Source organism: Myiozetetes cayanensis, unplaced genomic scaffold (genome assembly GCF_022539395.1).
Source record: "Myiozetetes cayanensis isolate MyiCay16 unplaced genomic scaffold, myiCay2020 scf5-8, whole genome shotgun sequence".
In the NCBI taxonomy this organism is placed as follows: Eukaryota; Metazoa; Chordata; class Aves; order Passeriformes; family Tyrannidae; genus Myiozetetes; species Myiozetetes cayanensis.
Genome location: NW_026087742.1, coordinates 62,847,411 through 62,871,756, shown reverse-complemented (window position 1 = coordinate 62,871,756; position 24,346 = coordinate 62,847,411). Strand labels below are relative to the sequence as shown.

The 24,346-nt window shown below is 42.2% G+C and overlaps 1 protein-coding gene across 1 annotated transcript in view; it reads right to left on the bottom strand.

Annotated features, from left to right (window-relative positions):
- LHFPL6 (LHFPL tetraspan subfamily member 6) overlaps positions 1 to 24,346 on the bottom strand; it is a 140,241-nt gene that overhangs the window by 12,984 nt on the left and 102,911 nt on the right. The window contains exon 3 of the mRNA XM_050331664.1: positions 452 to 550. Coding sequence (XP_050187621.1) covers positions 452 to 550 — 99 coding nt within the window. The remainder of the gene's footprint in view (positions 1 to 451; positions 551 to 24,346) is intronic.

Below are 24,346 nucleotides of genomic sequence, written 5' to 3'. Positions count from 1 at the left end.
AATATGTGAATAACAAAAAAAGTATACTCTTTAGGCTTGGGTTAGAAGGCCATAAGCATATCAGAATTCAAAAATAGCCAGTTGTACTAATTGAGAATTACCCTGATCTGTGCAGTGATGGGATGTCTCTGTCTCCCCTGTGTCAAGTTGTCCAGGAGCATTAGCTCCCACACCGCAAGACTATTAAATCTAATTTATATCTTAAAAATATACATACATACATACATACATTCCCTTATTTTATTTTATAACATTCTTCTGGAAAATATTTCCAGAAAACTATCTGAAATTCCCTGCCTTAGCATCATACCAGAATTATGCAATATGAATAGCCTACCACTCACAGGTAGATTACTTCTCCAAGCCTGAACTCATGTCCTTCCTAGTCTGCTCTTATGGTTAACACAAAGAAAGAGCCTAATGTGGCTCAGATGCTCTGATGATGACTCACCCAATTCAAATTGGTTGGAAAGGTTACCACAGGTTTGTCTGACTTCTTCACTGTCCCAGCCAAGAGGATAGAGGGCACAACCAGAGCCAATCAACAAACCTACGGGGAGAAAAGGAAGCAGAAGTTTATACAAGCAATCACTGTTAGCTTTAACACAGGCTACCATTTGGGAATCAAAGTGTCAAGCTGCCATTTGGGAATCCCAGGGAAAAAAAAGTCTCTTCTTCTCCTAAAAACAGTTGAAACCCATTTGGATTTCTACTGCTGCATTCTGCTGCACTGTTTTAGAGCTGGTCTATGGGCTGGAGCCAGCCTGGGCAGTTCAGCACTAAAAGCCATCCTCAGCTTCTGGAGCTTTTATCTGAGAGCTTTTAGACTCCTCTTCTACTCTGCAGAACTGCTACATATACAGTTTGACAACACAACATGGGGTTAAATAGAAGCTGTGCTAATCACAGTATTTACTGATTGCTTCTGATTAATTAAAACAACAATCAACCAGAGTCTACCAAAGTTCTAGCAGGAAAATTGACAGCTGTGCTAATCTGTTGTCATTTTTCTTTGGTTTTCATCCTTTCAAAAGCAAGAGAATAATGGTTTCATACCACCTGATCAATTCATGGCACAGGTAAACACTCCACAAAGTTTTCTCAAGTCAGTCAGCTGAAACAATTGAGGTCTTGAGCCATTTACCTATTATCATATTTGGCTTAACATTCACAACATGCTTTACTTTCTCTAGCCTTCATGCTGTCCCAGACAGGTGTGTTTTGGTGAGGTCTTTCCCTTCACAAGACCTTGCTCAAAATCACCCAATGCACTATGATTATTTTGCAGAAGTGGCATTTTTATCATACTGCATCCTCAGCTGTCACTGCAGCAGCTGCCAAAAAGCAGGTGTAGCCAGCAAAGCTTCTTACACAGACAGCCTACAGAGAACATTTCAGTGTACATTACAGCATCTAAATGTTACCTCCTTTGTGTCAGATCTTACTTATAAGACTGGAAACAAATCACTACGTAGATAATGGGCTGGGAGCAAGTGACACTTCATAGGCTGTAAAAGCAAGCATGTCCTCATAAAGTTTGCAGTGGTGCCTTTTACCTGCTAGGTAGAGAACAAGGTTTCAGGCCACAGAGCTGTCACTTGCTGACTTGCACCTCTCTTGACCTCTCGCCACCATGCTCTTCCTCACTTGACAGTGGAGAATGTGCTCCATGGCAAAGCACTTCTGCTGCCATTTTCCTAGTGCAGAAAAGCCCTGGGTGTTGTGACAGAGACAATGTGGAAATCACACCAGGCTAACAGGAGTCCTGAGAGGGATTTTGGCTCAGGGCCTGGAGCTTTTTGTACATTTCTACTGTCTCCATTCTTGAGATATCTAAGCTTCTCATATTGCTGATGCTCCTTTAAGATACGGAAATCACCTTATTATGTTCTTTATTTGCTCAAAGACACACCTGAACAAGGCACTGAAGTCCAGAAGTGGTATCTCATCTTTCTTCAAAAGATGTTTAATGTCTTAGCATCTCAGCTGCTAGCAAAGTAGCTCAGCAGCAATTCTGCTGCTCCTCCAAGCACACCTGCCCCTGTTTACACCCAATATTAGCTCCTTAGATCTTCCTCCACTAAGTTCAAATTTGTTCTTGCTGCTCAAGTCTACTTCTTCTTTCTCTTGTTGAGCAGTCTCTGCTTGCTCCTGTCTCCCTCTCTACAACATATAATGAAAAAGAAATCCCTGAGGCAACCCCCTCTCAGAGGGTGCATTCACACAACAGCTGTAAAGAGAGAAAAGCAATTAAAGACACATGAATGCCAGGTATTTCCAGAGCTTTGCCTGGCCTGGATATGGCTGCTTCTAATGTGCTCGCTAATGGCTTTCACAGTATCATTTGACTTTTTTTCCCCCAGGGTCATAGAGCCGGCAGCTGGTAGAATCCATGTAAATGAGAATCACTTCTAATCAAATTCTCAGACAAGAGAACTTAGGCCAAAACTGGGTCTACATTTGTTAAAGACAGCTTAAGACTCTGAAAAAAAAATCCCAACTGATTCTTACTGGAACTGTTAAAGCAAGAAAGGTGAGGCATGCACAGCATGGCTGATGTGCTGGGAATGGGCAGGACCCCATGGGGCAAAGAGAAACACCACCATTAATTATGAGAGTGGATGGGGAAGGGAGGAAATTCACCTGCCTGCCAGAGATATACTCACAGACCAGTGGACTGGGGCAGTCCTGGCCAGTCCTGCAGTGGTTCTGATCCCTTCACACACTGGTCATGGTGCCCATGACTTGCCCGGTGCCAGCCCAGGCAGACCACAGCTCAGAAGCTGCTCTGGCCAAAAGTGAACCACCCTAGCTGGGCTGGTTTCAATCAACTTGTGTACTTGAACAGACTGTCTGTGAGACCTTGCAAATGTTCAGAGCGTTCTGTTGCGAGGGGCAGGGAGATGTATGCAGGGGGTAGGAGGGAAGGCAGGCTTACAGCCACCTGCATTAGACCAGATGAAATGGCAGCCAGCCCTTCCTCACAAATAGGTCCTGGGAAAGCCTTCTGCCCAATTCTTCCAGGAGACCACAACAGCAACACTGCAGGCAAGTGAAAGGACTATTAGCATAACAATGCTGCTCCTCCAAACCCAGAACAAGCTCTTACTCAGCCCTTGCCAATTACTCTCCTCAGGTGGCAAGAGTGTCTAGTGCACACTGCATTCACAGACTGTTTGTTTTCAGCTCTCTTTAGGTTTTGTTGCAGCAACAGGTTCTTGTTTGGATTTTTTCCCACGAATACTGCTCACAGCACTTTATACTGCCACCCTCCAAACACAGCTCATCCTCTTCCAAACATGTGTACCTGTTCACTCTTTCTGCCTCCAGTGCTACACTGAATACAGTGATCTCAAGCCTTGGCAACGTATTTCCTTCTCCCATTTCTGTACATCCATCTCTGTAAGTTTAAAGCCCAGTTACACTGAAAAAAAATTCTGTGTTTCAGACAAAAATTCCTTAGCAATGCAATATACTGCAATGTTGAATTGCTCCAAAGGAGCACTATGTCAGAAAGTCTCCCTACCCCAGCGACAGCTGGCTCTCCAGTTGGGTATGGACTTTAGCAGTGCCGAGTTCCATTTATGGAGTACCAGCCATCGAGCACTGCAGCTTCTTTCTGCTCGCAGCCTGCACTGTGATGATGAGATCAAATGGGAAACTGCTGCCTCTCGCTGGTGCTACCACATGACCCCCAAGCACGAGCAGCAGCAAGTTTATGTGCAAAGGACAAGGTATAAAGCCATGGGCAAGCTTACACGCTTCATTTAGAGAACAAAAAAAACCTTTCAGAGACCAGTGGTGCTGCCAGGAGCATGGGTCTACATTCCCATCTGGCAAAAAGGCTTATGCCTATAAATACTGGTTTTGTCAACTGGTACCAACTGGCCACAAGTCTTAAAGCTGTTGCTTTGACATCTCCTTTGATATCACTAGTTTTCAGCTGATTTTGATTCACCTTCAGACCCTTCCCTGAAGTGCTGCGCGTGCACCTGTTGTGGATTTGTGTCTACTGACAAAACACTTGTGCTCTCCAGCACTTCTTGCAGAAAAGGTTTGGGCCAAACTCAGGGACTTGCTTTCAGAGTAAGACTTCCACAAAGATTTAGAGCCTGACAGTCAGCAAGAAAAAGTTTCACAAGTTTTGCTTTATGCCCTGAGGTATATTTATATGTATGAGCATGTGTGTGTCATGTCCCATTGCTTTCAGCAGGATTCTACATGACTTCAACAAGGCTGATGCCTTCTCAGTCCGTATGGGCAGTGAAGCTGGGAACTGGCATTTCAGCTTCCTTCCTTTACACATGGAAGGTATGAAGTGCGCCTCAAAGCCCACGGTGTTACTAGGACTTGGACAAAAGCCCCTCAGCCCCTTCTTTTTCTTCTAATCAATTCACCCCTATTTGTAAGCAACTAACTGTGTGGATCAAACCCTGCAAAAGCAAAAAGGCTACATACTCTTACTGCTAATAATTCATGCAGGTTTTCAGCCAATTTATTTAATCACAGAGGATGTAGATCCTGCTGAACAGCTGCAACTTCCACTGAAAGATCTACATTAAATCCAAGGGTTGCAAACCCAGTGGAAAACATTAAGTTAATTCTGCAGCTTCAATCGGGAGCAGTTACTAGTTTAGCTCGAGAGTCACATTCTGGCCTGCCCTATGGTTATTGCATTTAGTCAGCTATGCTACCCAGGATACCACACCCATCTTTACAGCTGCTTAAAATGCTTAGGATGCCTATAACATTTCTTAAGAAAGGAAAAAGAACCAAACACCAACATGCTGTAATTACCATCATCTGTCATCTTCCATTATCCACTACAGTCATTAAAAGCAATTGAAAGGGGAAGGATATGTGCAGGTCTGTAAAAGTCATCTTCACAGAAGGCACTACAGCTTCGAGGTGTGAGGGAGCCAATCAGTGTGACGGGGCCAGCCAGCAAGCAGAGGTGCTGGTGGCACTTGGTTGTTGTTTTAGATGACATACCATGCACCAGTGGATGTGTTGGCACTGTCGCAGACCAGCTTTTCTGGAGAGGATCCATTCTTGAGAATGAAACGGGCTCCTTGCCCTGGTCTGTGAAAAACTGCTATTGTGAGTGCTGCAGCTGGCTCAGTACGCTAGCAAGGCATGTGGAGACAGATGCAGGGCTGAGAGTGCAACCAGCCTTGGCAATCCAAAGCTGGAATTAAGTGCTTGGTTTAAGTATTTAACAGGGTTCAATTTAGCCACTAGGTTCTCTTTGCACAGTCTATGCAGAATGTTGGATGCCTTCAAAAAATGATCTAAAACCAACCTATGGGCTAAGTGAGGAGCTGGCCAGACCTACAAATTGCAAAACTACTATTCAGAGTAATCCTTGTCCAGACTGCCTTCCCTGTCCCTCTTGCTGCGAGTATAATGCGTGCTCATATTTTAGTAACACTTAGCACTTGAAAGATGATCTTGTCTGTCAGGAGTGGTGCTTGTGATTCAAAATTATTGCATATAACAGGTTCTGCATATGGTGATGCAGCAGGGAATGGACAGTAATTATATTAGTGGTTTGGCACAGATCTAGGTCTCATCTTTGAAGTGATAAAGAAATGATTTGTGGCATGCAGCAATCAGCTTACTCCAAGAGGTAAAATATTAAATACTATTAATATCTCCAAGAATAGCCTGGATACAAGCAAGTGTCAAACAATGAATACAGAAGGATTAACAAACCAAAGGACATTAACCAGATTTTGCTGTAGGCAAAATTACTGCACTCAGTAACACCATGACTGATTGGCAAAAGTCAATGCACAGATTAGGAAGCTTGCAAATCCCTGTGGTGGGCAGTCCTCAGCCTGCTTCTGTGGCTTCAATGGCACCCTCCACCCAAGGATCTGACATGCCTTAAATAACCCATGTAGACATCATATCATAAATTAATTGTAACTATCTTGACAGTTCATAGCTAGTAAGTCCTGTTTTACAGACTCAGCTCTTCCGCTCACTTTTTGATTGCACAGCACGCCCCTGACTGCTAAATGGCTCATTCTTGGGTTTTCTTGTCAGCCAATTTAATCATTGCATCCCCCAAAAGCCTGTTGAATAAAGCCAAACTTTCCACAGTGTCCTTCTGTCTCCCTTGCATAGGGTAAACCTAAGCACATGATTCAGGTAAGTCTGGTGGGGAAAAACATCGGTCTGATGAACAAAGAGAGGTGGTGAATGAAGCACTTAGCTTTGGACTCAGCCTTGCTGCTACAAAATTAATTTTAAAATGGTAACTAAATCATGGTGGCCCTCTACATGCATTCATTTTTTTTTATATCCTCAGCTCCAGCCAGTTATACAAAACGAATGCAGTGAAAGGGACTGCTGCGCATCATAGGGCCTCCTTGGCCAGCAGTTAGAGGGGTCTGCTCTGTTGTAACGAGGACTCTGGGAAGCCTCTGAAGCAGGAAGAAGCAGTGTTATTGTAAAAACCCAATTTGTATTTTCACTTAGAGAAAATAAAAGGAATGGGACAGATTTGATATAAGTACTGCAGAGAGAAAATGAAACCAGAACTGAAGGTTGCTTTTTGTGCAGTCACTTTTTAGCAAGAAATATCTTCCTAAAGTTATCTCCCTCCTTTATTTCCCCCACATTCTACTTTTTCCCCTTTTATTTTCAGATCTGACCAAAAAGGAACCTTGCTTTTTTGTTTGTTTGTTTTGTCAGGGATTTCTAATGTATCCTGTTCATCTGACAGATATTCAGGCCATCTGGAGAAGATGACAGACAATAATCTGAAAGTCAAACCTTTCAAGACCATTTTAATGATGATTTTTCCTTTCACATTTTTTCTCTTTCTTATTTTTGCCAGTCTGAATCTTCAAGCATGATAGAAAGTTTTCACATTCCCATCTGTCATTTGAAGGTACAGTTATCTTGACAAGCAAAACAAAACCAATTTTTAGATGCAGCACGGACTTTGACTCTCTGGTTCTTGTGATTTAAAACCCCTCCTCGCTGTAATGGTTTTAAAGCATTTACCTGCTATAAAAGTGAGTCTGGAGTGTGAAAGTAAAATTGAGCTGGCATGTAAAGTTGTCTACTGTTTTCAGACATACCTTAGCCAACAACAATATGGTTAAAAAACTGTGATGTGAAATACTTCAGTAGACATAGCTTCTGAAGTCCCTGTTCAAAGAACTCTTCAGGAGCTGCAAGCAGTGGAGTGATAGAAGCGGGTCAGAACAGATTAAGACAAACTCCAGAGCCTGGGTAAAGCAGCAGGACTTGACAGAGGAAACAGGGGAGCAGGGCCATGCCAGCTGCATGCCCATGGGAGTCCAGACTCAACTCAGGTAGTGAAGGATATTCTTTATACTGACAGCCGCCAGCGCTTCACTCAGAAGCATTCCTTCTACCTTCTCTCAGCATCATCACTTTTTTCTTTGTTGTTTCTCTGTTAGGCTTAAACACAAGATCACCACTTGGGGCAAAAGTTCTGTCTTTACTTAGGAGTCACTGAGCATGGGGCATTTGACTGGTTCCTTACTGAGCCTGAGCTGAAAGTGCCTCGTTTGAGAGAGGATACAATTGCCTATTGTGAATGAACGCAGTAAGGGACACCCTTGCCTGAGTGTCCAAGCAGAGGTCCTCAGGGGCACACAGATGGAAATTATATTTACGCTGCAAGAAATTTCTTCCCATTCCTCCTCACAAAGGTCACAGCATGGGAGACAGCAAGTCAGTTCAGGGTTTCACTCAAGGTCAAGGTGTTTCTGCCACAGACTTTGCTGCAGCAGGACATTAGAGGGACTCTTAAATGCAAAGCAAAATGAAGTGTAAGAACAATAAAAAATACTTTGACCTTCAGCTTGGCAGATCTTGCCTCCAATAACTACCTAATCTTGAAACTGGTGGAAACAGGGTTTTCATCCAAGGGCAAAACCCTGCCACCCCTTCTCTTCTGGTTCTGATGTCCAGGTTGTAATTCACTTCATTTGACTTTACTTAGCTCCCCTCCTCCTTACTGTCAAGCCCCACCCCTTAAATGAGACCTTTTCTGTTATTTTGTGTTACTCGACATCACAAGTATGCCCTGCTTGGTAGCTGCGTGCCTCCAAACCTCAGGAAACAGCCACAGTGAAGAGCTGCCACCTGCCTACTACTCCTTCCTAGAGCTCTTGGAAAGCAAGGCCAGTGGCAGGGGAACACTAGAAAAGGTATTAGGAATACCTGACAGGATCCAGCCAGCAAAGTGCTGTGTCATGGCAGAGTCACAGCCCCCACTTTCACAGTGACCGAGGGCATGGGACAATGGAGGGTGCAGATGGGAGTTTTCTGACAGACGAAGCACCACACTGCTTTAATTTTCATTTGATCAGAGGTAGCATGCTCATTACTACAGAGGTGTTTCAGGCTCAGAGAGGGAAATTTCCCCACCCAGAGATGTGACATTACTACCCAAAGACTCAAGACTTTGTGTGCTCTGTTTGGCCCTGGGCATTTTTTAAGCAATACTGAAGGCTTCAGAAAATGTGGCTGTGAGAAACCGAAAAGAAACAGTGAACTAGAGAGAGTGAAGAAATCAAACACAGAGCTGCTACTAAATGGAAGTGAATTAATAAGAGCCATTTGATACATGGACAAGTGAAAGGGACATGGCAGCTGCTGCGATGGAAAGGAAAGTACCAGCACAGATTTCAAAGCCCTGCAAAATAGGTGCTGATGCAGAGGGTTCCAGGAGGCTGCATCTCCTAACACTTCCAACTCCTGAAAATCACTCCTGGAAGTACTTCTTGTAACTAGATATTACAAAGCAGCAGTGTAAAGGCTCCACAGTCTGCAGAGGTTGGTGCTAGATATTAAGAAATCCAAGAGTTTAATCATATTTTTTGTATGCGGTAGAACTAATATGATATTTGAGAACTAGCTAAATTACAGTGTGTAGCTGGACATTTCACTGAAAACTCCTTTATTGCCATTTACAATTCAGAACCATTCACAGGCAGAGGGATTTAGAGAGATCCAAAGAATCAGGGACCTGTCTGTGCAATTTATATCATATTGGTTATGGTTAAGCGAGGCTAAGGTTGGCCACAGAATAAAGCTGGAAGGCATCTGGAGGAGGTAACAATTTATTAAAGAGTGAATATTCACTGAAGCAGAGACTTCAAACTGATTCCCTTACCACTGAATCACAGAGTTCCTCTTATATTTTCATTCTCTCAGTCAATGACGACACAGGTATTTGGTACCAAGTAGAACACCCTTCAGAGAGAAGCTCCACAGATTCCAGGGGATGAGAGAATCAAGATTCAAATCAAGGAAAAAAAAAAAAGGTAAAAAAGAAGGGTTTCACCGTAGCTATTACTATGAACCAGGAGTGCTGGGTGTGGACAGTTGGATATGAGAGACTCCAGCATCACCAGGTTTTCTCTTTTGGGCTTCCATCAGTATGTACTGATTACATACTCATGGATGAGGTAAGTGGGGGAGTACTGAGATGGTGAATTCTCCAGTGTTCTGATACAAGGCACAGCACTAAGCACTCTGCATACGACCAGACTTGGCTGCTTTTGTTTGTCTAAGGGGATACTTGAAGGCATGAAAGTAATTACCATAGTCATGATTCAGGGTTGGTCCTGTTTTAAGCAGAAGGTTGGACTATTTCGACATCCTTTTCAGCATGAAAGTCTTTAAGAATCTGTTTTTCCATCATGCAGGCAGCTCAGCTTAAGGCAGCTGGGGCTCAAGTTACATGCATGCACACAGGACTACTTGCATTGCAGCTGGGTGGCCCACCTGCTCCAGAACAGCACAGGTCTTCCTTTCCAGGTGCCTCAGATGACACAGGGCATATCAAACCTGTGAAAATGCCTCTGCAGTGGAAGTTGAATTGAGATCTTTGTCAGTACAATCAGTGGAGTCTAGCAGATATTCTTCTCATCTTAAAGAATACGTAATCATAGGTCTATGACCAGAACACATCTAAGGTCACAGGACCCTAAGACAGCAAAGGCATTCACATGGGACTGGCAGACATGACACAGAGCCAGCAGGGAAAGCCATATACATCTGGACTAGCAGCTGGAGGTGGAACAGTCAAGGGCATCTCAAATGGCACTAGGCACTTGTAGGTCAATGATTGAATTATGCTGGCAGCATCAACCCAGAGTGGGATTTAGCCACCCAAATATGTCACCTTCTGTCAGTTTAAGTGCTGTTCAGTATCTTGCTCTTCCAGCTGCCTCTCCAGAGCAGTGCAAGATTCCCCTAAGTCCCCTGTCATACTTACCAGCCCAGACAGAGATCTTGCAGACCCTAGGGTATCTCTAACAGTGCAAAGCATCTATCCTAATGAGTTTCACCCTAGATATCTATTGATCTTGATGTGTGCTTAGAAACCTATCTCAAGGGAAAAAAGCTGTACTGTAAACACCTTTAAAAAGCATATAAATCCATAATTTAATCTAGCCCAAAGTTACCTACACTTTACTTTATCCCTTATCTTCTACCTTCTGCCCCCATTCTGCCCCTTAAGTTGCAAACGTCTCAATTCCTGTCATGAATTCTGTCTTCCTTTATGGGAAATGACCTGAAGAAGAGAAGATCGAAGGAAAAACTGTCTTGCTGCTGAGTGTAAACCTGTATGCTTGGCCTTAAAAGGAAGTTTTTTGTAAGGAAACAAGTTGCTGCTTCAAAATGGCCTTGGTCTGCCTCAGTCGCTGCCACAGAGCTAGACCACTCAGAACTAGCTTTGGTGAGTCTCTGTGTAATTTCTCCCAGAGTCTATCATACAATAAAATGATTGACACCACTTGTTCTGAAAAGGATGTGACATGGGCCAGTTAAAAGCAGAGGGAATCTGCAGAGTGGAACTGAAATGCTTGAAAAACTCCAGAAAACACTCTGGAGTTTAACTGTCAGCTCATTTTTGTTTGGCAAGCCATGATCAGTGCTTGTACATTACAAGCTTTATTGGAGAAAAAAATAAAAAGAAGCCTGAGCATTATCACATGCCATCAGATTTCTTTATGTGACAACCCATCTATGTGCTCACCCCCTCATTTTGTGACTCAGAATCAAATGCTTGACAGTTCAAAGAGTCTAGAGCAGCATATGGCATATGGCATAATGTATTTAAATAGAAATCACTCTATTAGAAACACAAGGGTGCCTACTGCAATTAATAAAAGGTAGTTTAATAACTAACTTCCCAAAATGAATAATTCTCCACGTAGTCATAGCAGATAAGGCAAATTCTTTTTCATTAATATGAATTTCAATAGCAAATGGAGGCTGGCCAAAACTAGTCAGAGCTTTTCAGAAGCTCCCAGTAGTAGTATTTCCCAGTACATGAACTGATCTCATGAAAGACAGTAAGGAGGAAATGAAGAAAATATATACTACATCAGTGAAAATGCCTAAGCAGAGAAATGGATAAATGGACAGGTATCTCCATATCTTTTCAACACGAACTAGGCAGACTAAGGTTGTTACAAGCATTAAGTAAAAGTCTGCAGCAGCCTGACTCCTGAGCACTGTAAGATAAGTAAGGCTGTAAAAGTCAGTGGCATTCATCAAGCACAGCTGAGAAGCACTTTTCCCTCTATGCTATTCTCACTGGTGGTTCACAGGATTAAGTCTTCTTCTGCTCTGCAAAAATGTACACACCAGCACAGTTGATACACAGGCCTGCAGCCATCAAGTGCATCTCTGTCTGTCCAGTGCAGAGCCTGCTGACGGATAACTCATAGACAGTGAAGTGTTGTGACATGCATGGGAACTGGTGAAGATGAGGTCAGTGTAATTTACTCTTTGCTGCTGCATTACTGCAGCTGCAGCATTTTTAGTAGCTTTTTAAATAACCCCTGTATTTGCAAGGCTACTTGCAGAGCATGCAGCTAAGCACACAAATTAATCTATGCATGAACAAAGGTATACTTGGTGTCATTTGCCTTTATGCTGAATTACAGTGGAAAAATCAAGAAAAATGTAGTTAAATTTAAGCAATAATAGACTCCATATCAAATTAATTGTTCAATGGCTTCCTCAATTAAACTTAAAACAACTACTACCTCATTTTCAGCTACTTTGTTTTCAGTAAGAGAGATGATAAGATTCAGCATAGCTCCAATGAGAATTATGTGACACTCAAAATACTGCTTCCATACTGTTAGACACTCTGTGTTCTGTTCTGCATCATTTTTACATGCCCCAAAGTTTGCTCCATGAGACATAACCAAGAAAAAGAGATATTTTTATTTTCAAAATCAAATCAAAATATGGAATTTTCTGAAGGCATTCAAACTCAGTAACTGACCCAATCTGCAGAGGAAAAAATACTCTATCAAGTCAATTTGCAGAGGAAAAAATACTCTATCAAGTCAATTTCCTTCAAATAGATACCATTTTTCAGTTTGCCACAAAATGTGATAAATATGTTTTTGGATAGCAGCTGCAGTTTGTTACAAATATATTGCACATCTGCAGCTCAGAAAAATTTGGCACTGCCACTTACTCTCTCCAGAGAGGATCCATATGGACAAACTTACCAACATCTCAATCATACTTAACTCTTTCTGTTAACAAAATACAGTGTGTGAGAGGGAAGAACTGAGTAGAAGGGTATGCTTCTCCCTTGATGAACTCATGACCCCACATTTGAACTCATTTTGAAATGAGTTCAGTAAAGTTTAATAATAAAACTCAGGCTGGAAGGGACATGAAGGAGTCACCTAAATCATCCCTTAGCCTCAAAGTCAGGATACGCTCTACTTGTCCCTTCCAAAAGAAATATTTGCTGAATCTGTTCTTAAGAAGCCTCTCACTATGGAGATCCCACCACCTTCTAAGACATTATGTTCCTGTGGCTCTGTGTCTGCAACAGAAGCTTTTCTAACCTCATTGTCTAACCTGTATCTTCCTGTGGTAATTTAACTTCACTCCTTAAAACATGGACTCTGCTAAACTCCTACTAGAGCTCTGAGAAAGCATTTTGTTTTCTTCCCCCTTTGCAGCACTTTTCTCTACAATGGATTAAGCAGTCCTGATATATTCATTCTTTTCCTGCTAGAACTGGCCATTCCCTACAGCCTTCTCCTCCTTCCCAGAGGATTTGTGTGGCTTCTGGCTTCAAAAATCTATTGGAATTTTCCTTTCAAAAACAAAAAGCTCTGCCAGAATACCATCAGAGAAGCTGAAAAATGAATCAAACAGAAAATGAACAACCTATGAGAGGAATGTTATATGGCTGCAGGAGCCACTAGTGATGGCACTTAGACGATCTATAAAGCCTTCAAGGAGGAAAAGTCCCTTATTTTCAACTCCCCTCATATACTACCCGTTGTTTGCATTCTTTCAGAATCAGCTGACTCCTGTGACACATCCAACTCCTCACTGGCTGTTTTTGTCACAGATTCCTGCTTGAGTGCCTGCAACTTATACTTCAGATGCAGAATGAGTGCCCTATGTTTTCTGAGATGCAAATAACAAGTGATGCCAAGCCAAAGATGTTTGACAGATTCAGCAAACAGCCCCTGACTGGAGCTGGAGTGAGTTTCTGGTGTGAAGGCTGAGCCAAGCTACTAACAGAGGCTGCAATCCACTCCTGGTCCCTGCAGTTGGCTCCTGCTTTCTACAGTTTTCACACATCACTGTTCATACAGAATGTTGTTTTACTAATGAATTCCAAAACATGAATTCCCTTTACGGCTTGAACAGGGGCTGGTGCAACTATGGCCCCATAAGGGTTATAGGATTAGGATATATTTTACACTTGTGAAAGTATAATACTTAATACACAAACACACAGGTAATTTCCACTGTTGGAAATTGTTAAAACCCAAGTATATTGTATCACAAGACAAACCCTGTCATCCTTTGACTTTCTATTGAAAACTAGAATTATACCCAGCAACTGCTTTAAGGGAAGGGATGTTCCCTCCCTCCTAGATCTGACAAGACTTTTCCTTGTCTAACTTTTGTACTCCAGGGGCACCTTCATTGTTGCAAAAACTGTATCCAGAAGTACCAGAAGAGCCCTATTACTAAGTCAGAAACATGGAGATCTCTTTAGTCCTGGCTTTTGTAAAATGTAAATGTTCATTTTAAAATTATACCATCACAGCTTCCAGGACCAGCTGTTCATCTATTTTTTTTTTTCATGTATATTTTACTGCCACTGAATCCTTGTTCTGAATTATCAGAACAATAATTAGATTCCAGAAGGGGGGGCTGGGGGAGGTTAGGGTGCAGGCATTCTTATTCCCGAGAGGAAGAGATAAAAGTTTCATTTCTGAAAGCTGATGTTCCAACAGCGGATAGTGGGGAATTGGGATTCCTGCTTAACTGCATGGGAGAATTCAGTAAAGTTTATTAATAAAACAATTTAGATAAACTCAATTTACGCATTATTTGTACGAGTATCATGGCAACTGCTTATTTAGCATCTTGAACACATCAGGAATTTTAAGGAGAAATACTGAAATCTTCTCTCTGTAGGAAAGACTGTAAAATCTTTGACAGAAGTGGGTCTGGGAAGTAATGAGGGGTTTTCTTTTTCTGTTTCTCCTTCTTTTTCTTCCTCGTTGGCACTCCTACTAAAAACAATTTTCTAATATCCTTGGCATAACTACTATAATGAAGCATAATTTATTTGATCCTTACACAGCCCCCTTAGGATTACTTCTTGCAGATAGCCAATTATAAACTCTTACATACTTTATAGCCCTCATTATGTGTGACTGAGGCACACTAATAAATAATGCAAAACCCCTTTTGTGCCCAGTCTACCTTGTGAGAATACTGGGGTCTGGTACGGAGGGAAAAAGAGCATTGTAATGAATTCTTATTTCCAAATGGACTGAAAAACTTTCTAGCTTCAGCTTGCTTCCTTGGGACATTTTTTTTTTTTCCCAGACTGGACTCCTGTGGCTTGATTCATTACCAGATAAAAATCAAGTTCAAATAGAAGTGGACCATGACACACAAACTGTCACTGCCGTGTCACTTCCTCGTGACATCCTGTCAGCCGCAGACAAGAAAGGAGGTCTGGAAGCAGAACAGCCAGGTTGAATACAAATGAATTGATATTCGGTTGTAGGCTTTTCACAGTAATGAAGCAGAAAGGGCCAAGGCTCAAGGAACACATTTCACCCTGCCTGCACTGCCTTTCTGGTGCAACTTCCAGTGCTCAGGTCAAGGCTCTGGAATAAAGCAAAGCAGCTCTGAGTGTCCCTCAGCTCCCAGGATTTAAACAGCAGAGTGAGCAACTCAGCAGAGACACAGGGTTGAATACACATATATAAGGTCCTGATGGACTTCTTTATTTTTGTCTTTAACTGACATGATGCCACTTTTTGAAGCCAAAAAGCTGCAACCATAATGACTGAGAAATGTTACCAAGATCACTACAGAGACCTGGGGGTCACAAAGGTTACAGCCGACTTCTGTCCCCACCAGGGACTTCTGTGCAACTATTGTGTTACTCATATTGCCTCTTGAAGCCTTCTTTTCCCTACATGAGGAAGAGGGGATAATAGTTCCAAAAGGCACAGGGATTTCTTGCCTCTGTGTGGTGCTTTGAGACCTTGAGAGAAGGTGTTTGCACAAGGTTTAAATTACTACAACCCAAAACAAAAGTAAAACACACAACCGGGTGAATCACATAATTTTTATTGGAGGACTCACTGAACTCAAATTCATTCATTTATTTCCTTCTATCCTTTTATGTAACAGGGAAGGGATACGCTTTAAAAAATCAAAGCAACAAGCAAATAAGCAAACCCAACTTATCCAAGGGCATAGCCCACCACAGCCCATGCTCCCAGAGGAGTGAGCACAGCTACTTTCACAGCCCATGATAAGGCCTGAATGCACAACTCTTGGCACCAAAACTAGGCATTATTCACTATATGATACATGTCTTCAGCTAGTGTCTACATAGCCACATCTAATTACAGTCTGAGATTCCAGCAGACATCTGGGTCTACAGCATCTTCCGATATCCCCATGTGGCTTAACACAAATGTGGAACAAGTGCAGAGAGAAAGAAGGCAGAAGAAAGAGTGGTTGTATAATACAAATACCTTAGATACAGTTAAGTTAAAGTCCTGCCACTGAGCCCTGCTAGATTATGCAATTAAATCAGAGCCCTTCATAGCTGGCTGTGGGGATGGCAACGAACAAAAGAAACAGAGCCATTTGCCTTTGTGTGCAGCTACAAAGAAATTATCTGCTGTTTTAACTACAGGGCTTGACTAATGCACACTGAAGCACTCACCTTCAATTAGCCATTTAACCTAACAAATCCAGCTATGATCTTAAGAGGCTGAGATATGGGTAAGTGTTCCTCTCACAGAAGCCATAGGGACTGGCCAGAGGATGCGATAAGCAGGTATAATCTAACAGGCTGACAGATCCTGTGTTTCCAGGAACGAACAAAATCCACAGTATCTTTTCCATTTTGTGCACTCCTCCATTTATGATAATCTCAGCGCCTACATACCTCAGCTGGGAACAACATGCCCCTGGGAAACCATGCAAAAGTGTCACATGAAGATATGATACTCTAACTCATAGTTTATGAATGCATCTTTTGTTTGCTTTTAAATAACTGAAATAAGAATAAATTAAATATGAGACACTTTTTGCAGTTTGCAGGCAGCAACAAAAACAAAACTTGATAGTGTAAACATCTGCTATTTTTGGTTAAAATGATTGTGGAAACAGCTTTTACATAAAAATTAATCAAGAAAAGGTTGGAGTGTCTACACTCTGAGTCTGAATCTTCCCACCTGAAAAATGTGTTAGCAGTGTCAGGGAAACTTCAACAAGATCAGCAACAGAAACCAGAATATGGCTATCTTCACACATGAGTGTCACTGAGGGATGGTTTGAAAGGCTTCTTCCTCCCCATCTGCACCCTTCTGCTCACAACTGTCCCATCATCATTTCTTCCTTAACTGACCCAACAGGATATTGCCACAAGCAAATGGCTGCTTGGGAACTGATATTTTAGAAAATAAGTATTTTTTGTTTCTTGAGGACAAGGGGCAACATAGAGTCAGAAATGAGAGTTTAGCAAGTGACAAATGCTTAAACCAACTTAAACAATCAAAAACTAAAAATAAAAAAGGTTGTCCCACTGTACTCTGGAGCAGATCACTATCTTCCAGGTCTGTGAGTCTAACAGATCCAGCAGAGCTGCACAAATTGGAGACGGAAAAGGACAATTTGCATCCAGTCCCTGCTCACAAAGGGCGGCTCATTCCCTGAGGTAGTCTGCTGTGCTTTGCTCCCTGAAGCACATTACTTTAATCTGTGCTGAACGCCATGGTGTGTCCAGTCCAATTTCAAAGGTCTCCAAGCAATAAAGGTTTATGGCTTTCCTGGGGCAACTGCTCCACAGCCAAGTGGATTGCTCTGGTGTGACTTCAGGGAAACAGTTAGAGGGAGGCTTATATCTCTGTCTCACCAGGAAAATATATCTGCATTTAAGAGCTTTCCTAGAAGAATTTTTTGTATATTTGTACACACAAAGACAAGGTCATTTTCTAATGCTACATGACAGTCTTCTGTCCTATCATATTGACCTTTCACTTTCATTGAGGAGACAAAGACTCCACTTGCCCCCATTCTCACATTCACCAAACACTACATTGTAAGGACAAGTAGCACAAAAAGACCACCAACAGCATCCCCAGGCACAGCAGCCTCCTCTGGAGCACAGCAGCTCACCATTGCCTTCTGGAAATGTTCAGTGCCACTTGATATGGCCATGTGGAGAGCTGAGTGATGGGGTTTCTCTTACCTTTGGGTTGATTTTCAGGTGCTCCAGCTCACCACATGCAGTGTGTCATGGCCTGCGCTAAAGTGGCAGAGGTGGCAATACAAGGGGCATACCACAGGACCGGCCCTGCCTAAAGCACCCTGCTCTTATGCTGGTTAATGGGCCACAAAATATGACTTTGGGGTCAATTTCATATCACAGTGAACAAATCTAATGTTGTGCCATCCCTGAAAGGAACAGTCAGGCACCCTATACATTCCCATCTATGTCTTCTTGCCCTTTCTTACCCCTTTCCTCATGGAATTTCAGGTTAACATCAACCAGTTCAGGGAGCTATCCTGGCCCCCCCCCCAAAAAAAAAATCATTACTTTTTGTAGGGTTATTATTCTGCTGGCATTAACTCTCCAAGTTGGCATACTGATAGGTAACATAAGTGCCATGCCAAGGGCAAAGGACCACCTCCTCCCAAGTACCAGTAAATCATCCTGAGCAAATTATCAAATCCTAGTCCAGGTCAGTTTGTTTGGAACCCTCCATGCAACCACACAAACAGGCCAGGAATATGATATAGATGCATCAAGGGAACAAGGGGCATCTGAACTGTGGTCTGGCACCTGTACAAGTCCTGGAGAGGTGGGCAGAGCCAAGAAGACCTGCAGTTCTCCCCATGGCTGAGAGTGGCTACAGAGCAACACAGAAAATGGGGCTGAGAAAAAATCCTTGGAGATAAATGCACAGAAATGAGACAAAGAGGGAACTGAGTGCTGCAAATGTGACGTTGAGGGATATTCAGAGACATCCGAAAAAGGAACAGGATGAAAGCTGAAAACTGAAGGAGCACAAACCTCAAGATGAGAATAGCTTCTATATTAAAGGCAGTTAAAAGGCCAAGGAGGAAAAGATTGTGATAGGAGACATAAACTTAGATTACTTGCATCAATAAGGAAGAATAAACTGTTGTGTAATACGAAGTGGCCCTGCAGTCAAAAGGCAATTGGTGTTAGAAAGAGGTTTCTTAAGAGATAATCCTGTCTCAGTTCTCTGATATACAGCCTTGCTACTGTACTTCTCACGTTTGTTCGTTACAATGATCTGCCTAACTGCCTAATAAGCATCATTCCGTCTGTCATCGCAAAAGGAGTTCATGACTGCAATAAAAAGCTTGGATGCAATTCAGCAATCCAAAACACCACGGCTCTAATTTATTCATTCATTTAGTTTTCAGCGGTGCAATGACACTGGCAACAATAGTATTACATGAGGCTGGTTTAAGTATCCAGGAGAGCTCAGAGAGCGGAAAATTCAATTCCCATTGCCATGGTGAGCAATGTATACCACTGAAGAGAGCTTAACTCCCAGGGTAAAAAGGGTGGTCTCCCTGCAATATTCCTTTTGAGCCCTGGCACTGTACTCACAAAGAGCATTATCAAAACTCAGAACTCATTACTCTGACTGGGGGTGAAGATCCCTCCAAATCTCATTTGGGTGTAAACTCCTTCCAGTGAGCAGCAGTATCGAAAATACGCTGCTTACAATCATCAAATAGATCGACTGTATCAGGCATTAAAAAAGTCCTCTGCAAAGCGGGGCAAGGGCAATGTTTTCTAATTCCTTATGACAGTCTTTCTGAGGACTATGCTAATATAATAGGGGGTTTTATGGGTTCTTAGCATTTCTATTTATTTATTTTATCTAGTTATGAGCATGTTACAGGGGGTGGGCATTTGTCATGTTTTGGTTTCATTTAACTGCTAATTCTAGAACATTTCTGGTTAATGTTACATTTCATGGTGCACAATTCAGCTGCTTCTCAAGAGAGTTCTTGTAGTTCCCTATTATTACCCTGCCACTCAGCTGACACTAATTCAGCTGATTTTGGATATTTTCCAAAGGCAGAACGGTCCAAGAACATAAATTACTTTACTGACCCTCCACACTACAAAAAGGAGATGGGCAGATATTCACAACACAAAGTCCTTGCAGTAGGTACACCTTCTCTTTGCTCTGCAGAACCATGGTAAAAGGTATCTTTGACATCCACCTTCCAGTGCTTGCCGTGGTGTAGGACCTCAGAGCACGTGTGCACAAAGCACTGCCAGTTATGTGCTACACACCCTGAGCCCGTGGTGTGGTGAGTTAGGGGGGGAGCTCCTTCATACTCAGCTGTACATAACTCCTGACAGGCCTATGAGCACAAGTCAAGACAATATTATTCATATAATTGAAAAAAAACCACAGTGGTTTGCAAATGTTTACATGTTCAATTATATATAAGCCTTCCCTAGTGAGTACATCTGTCTCTGCTTGTTTTTCTCTGTCAGTCAAAATGCCTCCTGAATGCAGAAGCTGAATGCTGCAAATGAACCTCAGTGAAACTCTCCTGCCAGCAGGGCACATAAAAAGTGAGGACAGACAAATTTGGATTTGTATTCTCTTCTGAAGGGTTCTCTGGGCTGGAATTGCCTCAGTTTGTGGCTTGCCATTTCTAAGAAGCCATTTTGTTTGGTGAATGCTATGTAATGATTTTTTTCCTCCAGCATTTGAAATCAGGGATACCCCTTTGTCTGTTACCACTACCTAGGGCAAATCCCTCAGCCAGATCTCTTTCCTCAGACAGATGATGTTCTTACAGGCAGAGCTGTAATATTGATGCTCTTTGGTGGGAGTGGAAAGAGAGAAAGGTGGTATGATATTTTACTAAAAGACCACTTTGAATCAGAAGGTAGGAGTGAGCTGCCCGCAGAAACCATCAGCCTCATACCAACAGGAGAGGTGACAAGAGAAGGTCAAAGCAAGTCAAAATGTTTTGCATTTGTGACAGATAAAGTGCTCACCATGGGGCTACTGCAGCTGAATTCTCATGGGGCAAATAAAGCCCTGCATATTTAACAGTCAGTGTGATTTCTGCATTTCATGGATATTTCCAGTACATCCATTCTAACCTCTTCTAGGGTCATTAGAGGGAGGCTGGCTAAGTGCAAATCCTGTGGAACACAAGAGCGATTTTTATGTCCTCTTGTTCTTGCTCAGTTTTGACTCATCTTCCCAAGCTATTACAGGGGAGATGGGGAAACTGGATGACCTATGTAACAGCATTTTCCAGATGAAATTTCAAGGTGTAGGTATCCAGAAGCAGGCTGACTTTGTCCCTGCATAGGGAGGTGGTATCAGCCACTGGTGCCTACTTGCTCGTCAGCAAGAAATTAAATGCTTAAGACATTCCCTTAGAAGAGTCATGAAAAACTCCAATTTTGCCCACAGTATATGAAAAAGAAAGTCATCACAAGGTTCCTTGCCTTAACCTGTCTTTTATATTTTAATAAGACTATTTTTTCCTGAGTTTCAGTGCAGGAAGATCTTAGCCGGCACATTTCAGGTCAGCCAGTGTGACTGATTTAATACAGATGGAAGAAGCTAGGGACAAAGAGTAGAAAAAAATATTACATTGCTATACAGTAAAACCTATTTCAGCTCCTGGGAAGAATATTGCATTCTTCAGGGACCAAACGAATTGCTATTATTAGAAAAGAAAAATTCAAAAAATTTATTTGTGGGTCTCCTACCTCATCTTACCAGAAAAAAAAAGGGTTAATTCTGCTGCTGGGAATCAACTTTATAGTCAAGGAGATTATTATGATCCACTTATGGATGTGGAGCACAGCAGCACCATTCCTAAAAGGCAGCAATCTTCAGGCACTTCCGGGGATGGGATGTGCTTGGTGGGCAGCCCTGCTCTCTGCCTTGTGAAACCAGGGGTAGCCATTTGACAGACAGAGAAAAATTAGGTCAAATCACTGCATCAAAGCCAGGCCAGAAAAAAAAGAGCAGATGAGGAGCAATAGTTGTGTGACCAGTTTTAGGGAATGTTGTGATGTGGGCAGGGGTTGGGGTAGATTTTCACCTAAACTCCTGGGAGAAATGCATTATTTATGGTATTACTTTGCCAATTATTTTAATGCAATATTTATTAGTGCATTAAACAATAAGCCCAAGATCTTTGTAACGGAAGAGGAAGACGCTTGCTTGGTCTCAAAGCAGAACACCAAAGCACAGCCAGGTCCCACTTGTCCACCCACAGAAGTTCATTAATGAATGAATTGTTCCTAACAACGTGCTCTCTTTTTCTTCCCTGCCCTCCCCCCCTTTCCTATCTTGAACTTGCAGCAGAGAATCGAGTCTTTGTTATCATTCAGGCCGTTGGTGAACTGTAACCCCTTCCAGCAGCCTCATGCACCCCCATGGACCGTGTTCCAGTCCTCAGGTGGGTGAAAACATCCCCACTCCATCCCGTCAGCAGGATCTGGACCCAGGGCTGTCCCATGCCATGTTTCAGGCTTCTTCAGCATGAAAATGGGCTATGGATTTCCAGCCATTGAGATGACATCAGAGGATTTAAAGCATTACTAGGAGGAAGAAAAGGTTTAATGGATGTCCCTTCATTTCTAGGCTCTCTCTCCATCTTATGCAGCCCACTCTAGGCAATTCAGTGGCAACAATAACATGGGAAGAAGCAGAAGAAACCTTGGCAACTCTGAAGTGTCTCATTAATGGATTTTGGTTTTACCCTTTGAACTTCTAAAGAACATTCAGAAACTGCATTGTACCATAATTTCCTTTTCTAAAAGTGGAAATTGTTGTGAGGGGTTCCTGCTATGGAACTCAATTGCACGACACAGGTGCATTAGAAATGCACTTGTGAAGTCTAGTTTACAGGCACATTTTCAGCTGCAAGTCAGAAGCATCAAAATGCAGTTTATTGGAGCTGTAAGGGGAAACATACCGTGGGGCCAGTTTTTCCACTGCAGTGGCTTCAGTGGTTCAGTAGCAATGAGCTGGACTACAAGAATGGAGAAGCTTCTGTCACACTTTAATGTGCTTTGGATCATGTTTGCATTAAGAAAGACATCACAATGGTTCTTATCAATGGTGGTGTAAACCAGATGCCAGTGTTTGGATATTGAGGTTTTATTTCCAGGAAGCATGTAAATCCTCTATTTTATCAGTGCATTTCCTTTTTATAATATGAATGACAGATGGAACAAGAGGAAATTGCATAATAAAATGAGCAGAAGCTGGTATCAGTTTGAATTTGTTCAGACACTGATGATTATCTCGTGCTTTGAATAACAGACATCTGCATGCCTCTCATTAAAGCAAAAGTCTTTGAGCTATCCTGTCATAGCTGCAAGTTTTCCTAAGTTTTTCAAATAAAATAACTGACTTCACCACCAAAACCTCAGTGTTGTTGTATCTCAGGAAAATTAAACAGCCTTGACTCTTCAAGACTCACTGGCTCCTTTGCATTAACATCAAACTTGCACAAAAGCAAAACCTGCTGTGGGATTTATAGCATGTAAACAGTCAAATTAATCTGGAGCTCGGTGAGAGACTGACAGAAAAGAGTAGAAAGGTGCAAAGCACAGCTTAATTAGATCATTATATTCCACAATGACCAGCACATGGTCTAAAGAAATTCAGCTTTATGAAAGCCTGGATTATACTTATTTTGGTAGAGAGCTGATATTCCCATTTAATATCAAGTTCACTGAGTAATAATAATTATTAATATTATTACGTGGCCTGGATCCAGTGTTACCACCTCATGCAGGGAAGCACCCATGTTTTACATTTTCAGCACTCAAAAACACTGAATAAAATAATTCAGCTAAAGTGAGAGCTAGCTGTTTTGAGTTAAGGAAGAGAGAGAAACACACCTGAACATTACCAGAGCAATCCAGAGAGAACCAGTCCTAAATCAGATCTGCTTGTTCTGGGCCTGGGCCTAAGTCATCATTAATTAACACAGCTGGGGCCACAATGAGCTTAATCTTACTATTTCCATTTCCTGAGTGTTGCAGGCTGCTGGGACTGCTCAGTCAGGCTAGCTCATGAGCTGGGTGGGCTTCATAGGCAAAGAAAAGAAAAAAATCTGTTCTTCAAAATCACTTCAATCAAATGTATGAAAAGTCACAAGAAGCAGATACAGTTTGAGAAGGAGTGATGGGGACAAGAGCTGAAGGGATGGATGAAGTAAGAATGTTTATAAACTAGGAAATGCAGCTTTTGTGAGCTGAATAGCAATGGGATGTGAAATAACTGGGGTGAGCTAGCAAGGACATGGAGTGATGGAGAATTTGTGTGGGAACTTCCAGTGAGTACATGGAAACAAGGGATGAGCATGAGGTATCCATTCAGTAGATTAATTTAGAGTAAAAATACTAAAAAGCAAATTATGTTTGGTTTTTTTCTCTGAAGGATAAGAAAAATACAGTTGTCCTGTATGTGCATTCACAGGCTTAATCATGCTGTTTAATAAACCCCACACCAGGATGTAGGGGCACCTCATTTTGGGTGTCCACACCACTGACCCCTCCAAAGCTTTAAACCTTTCCACCTGGGCCCTGTTGCTCCCTTTAGTACAAACCGCATAGTCCTGGGGGAACCAACTGTCCAGAAGCCTGCCCAACAATTCCTTACAGCTCTGTTGGTTCAGGAGTACTTTTAACTGATAATAAAAGCCCCATTGTGCCTAACTCACTGCTCTTTAACTCCATCAAAATGGAGGAAAATATTTCTAA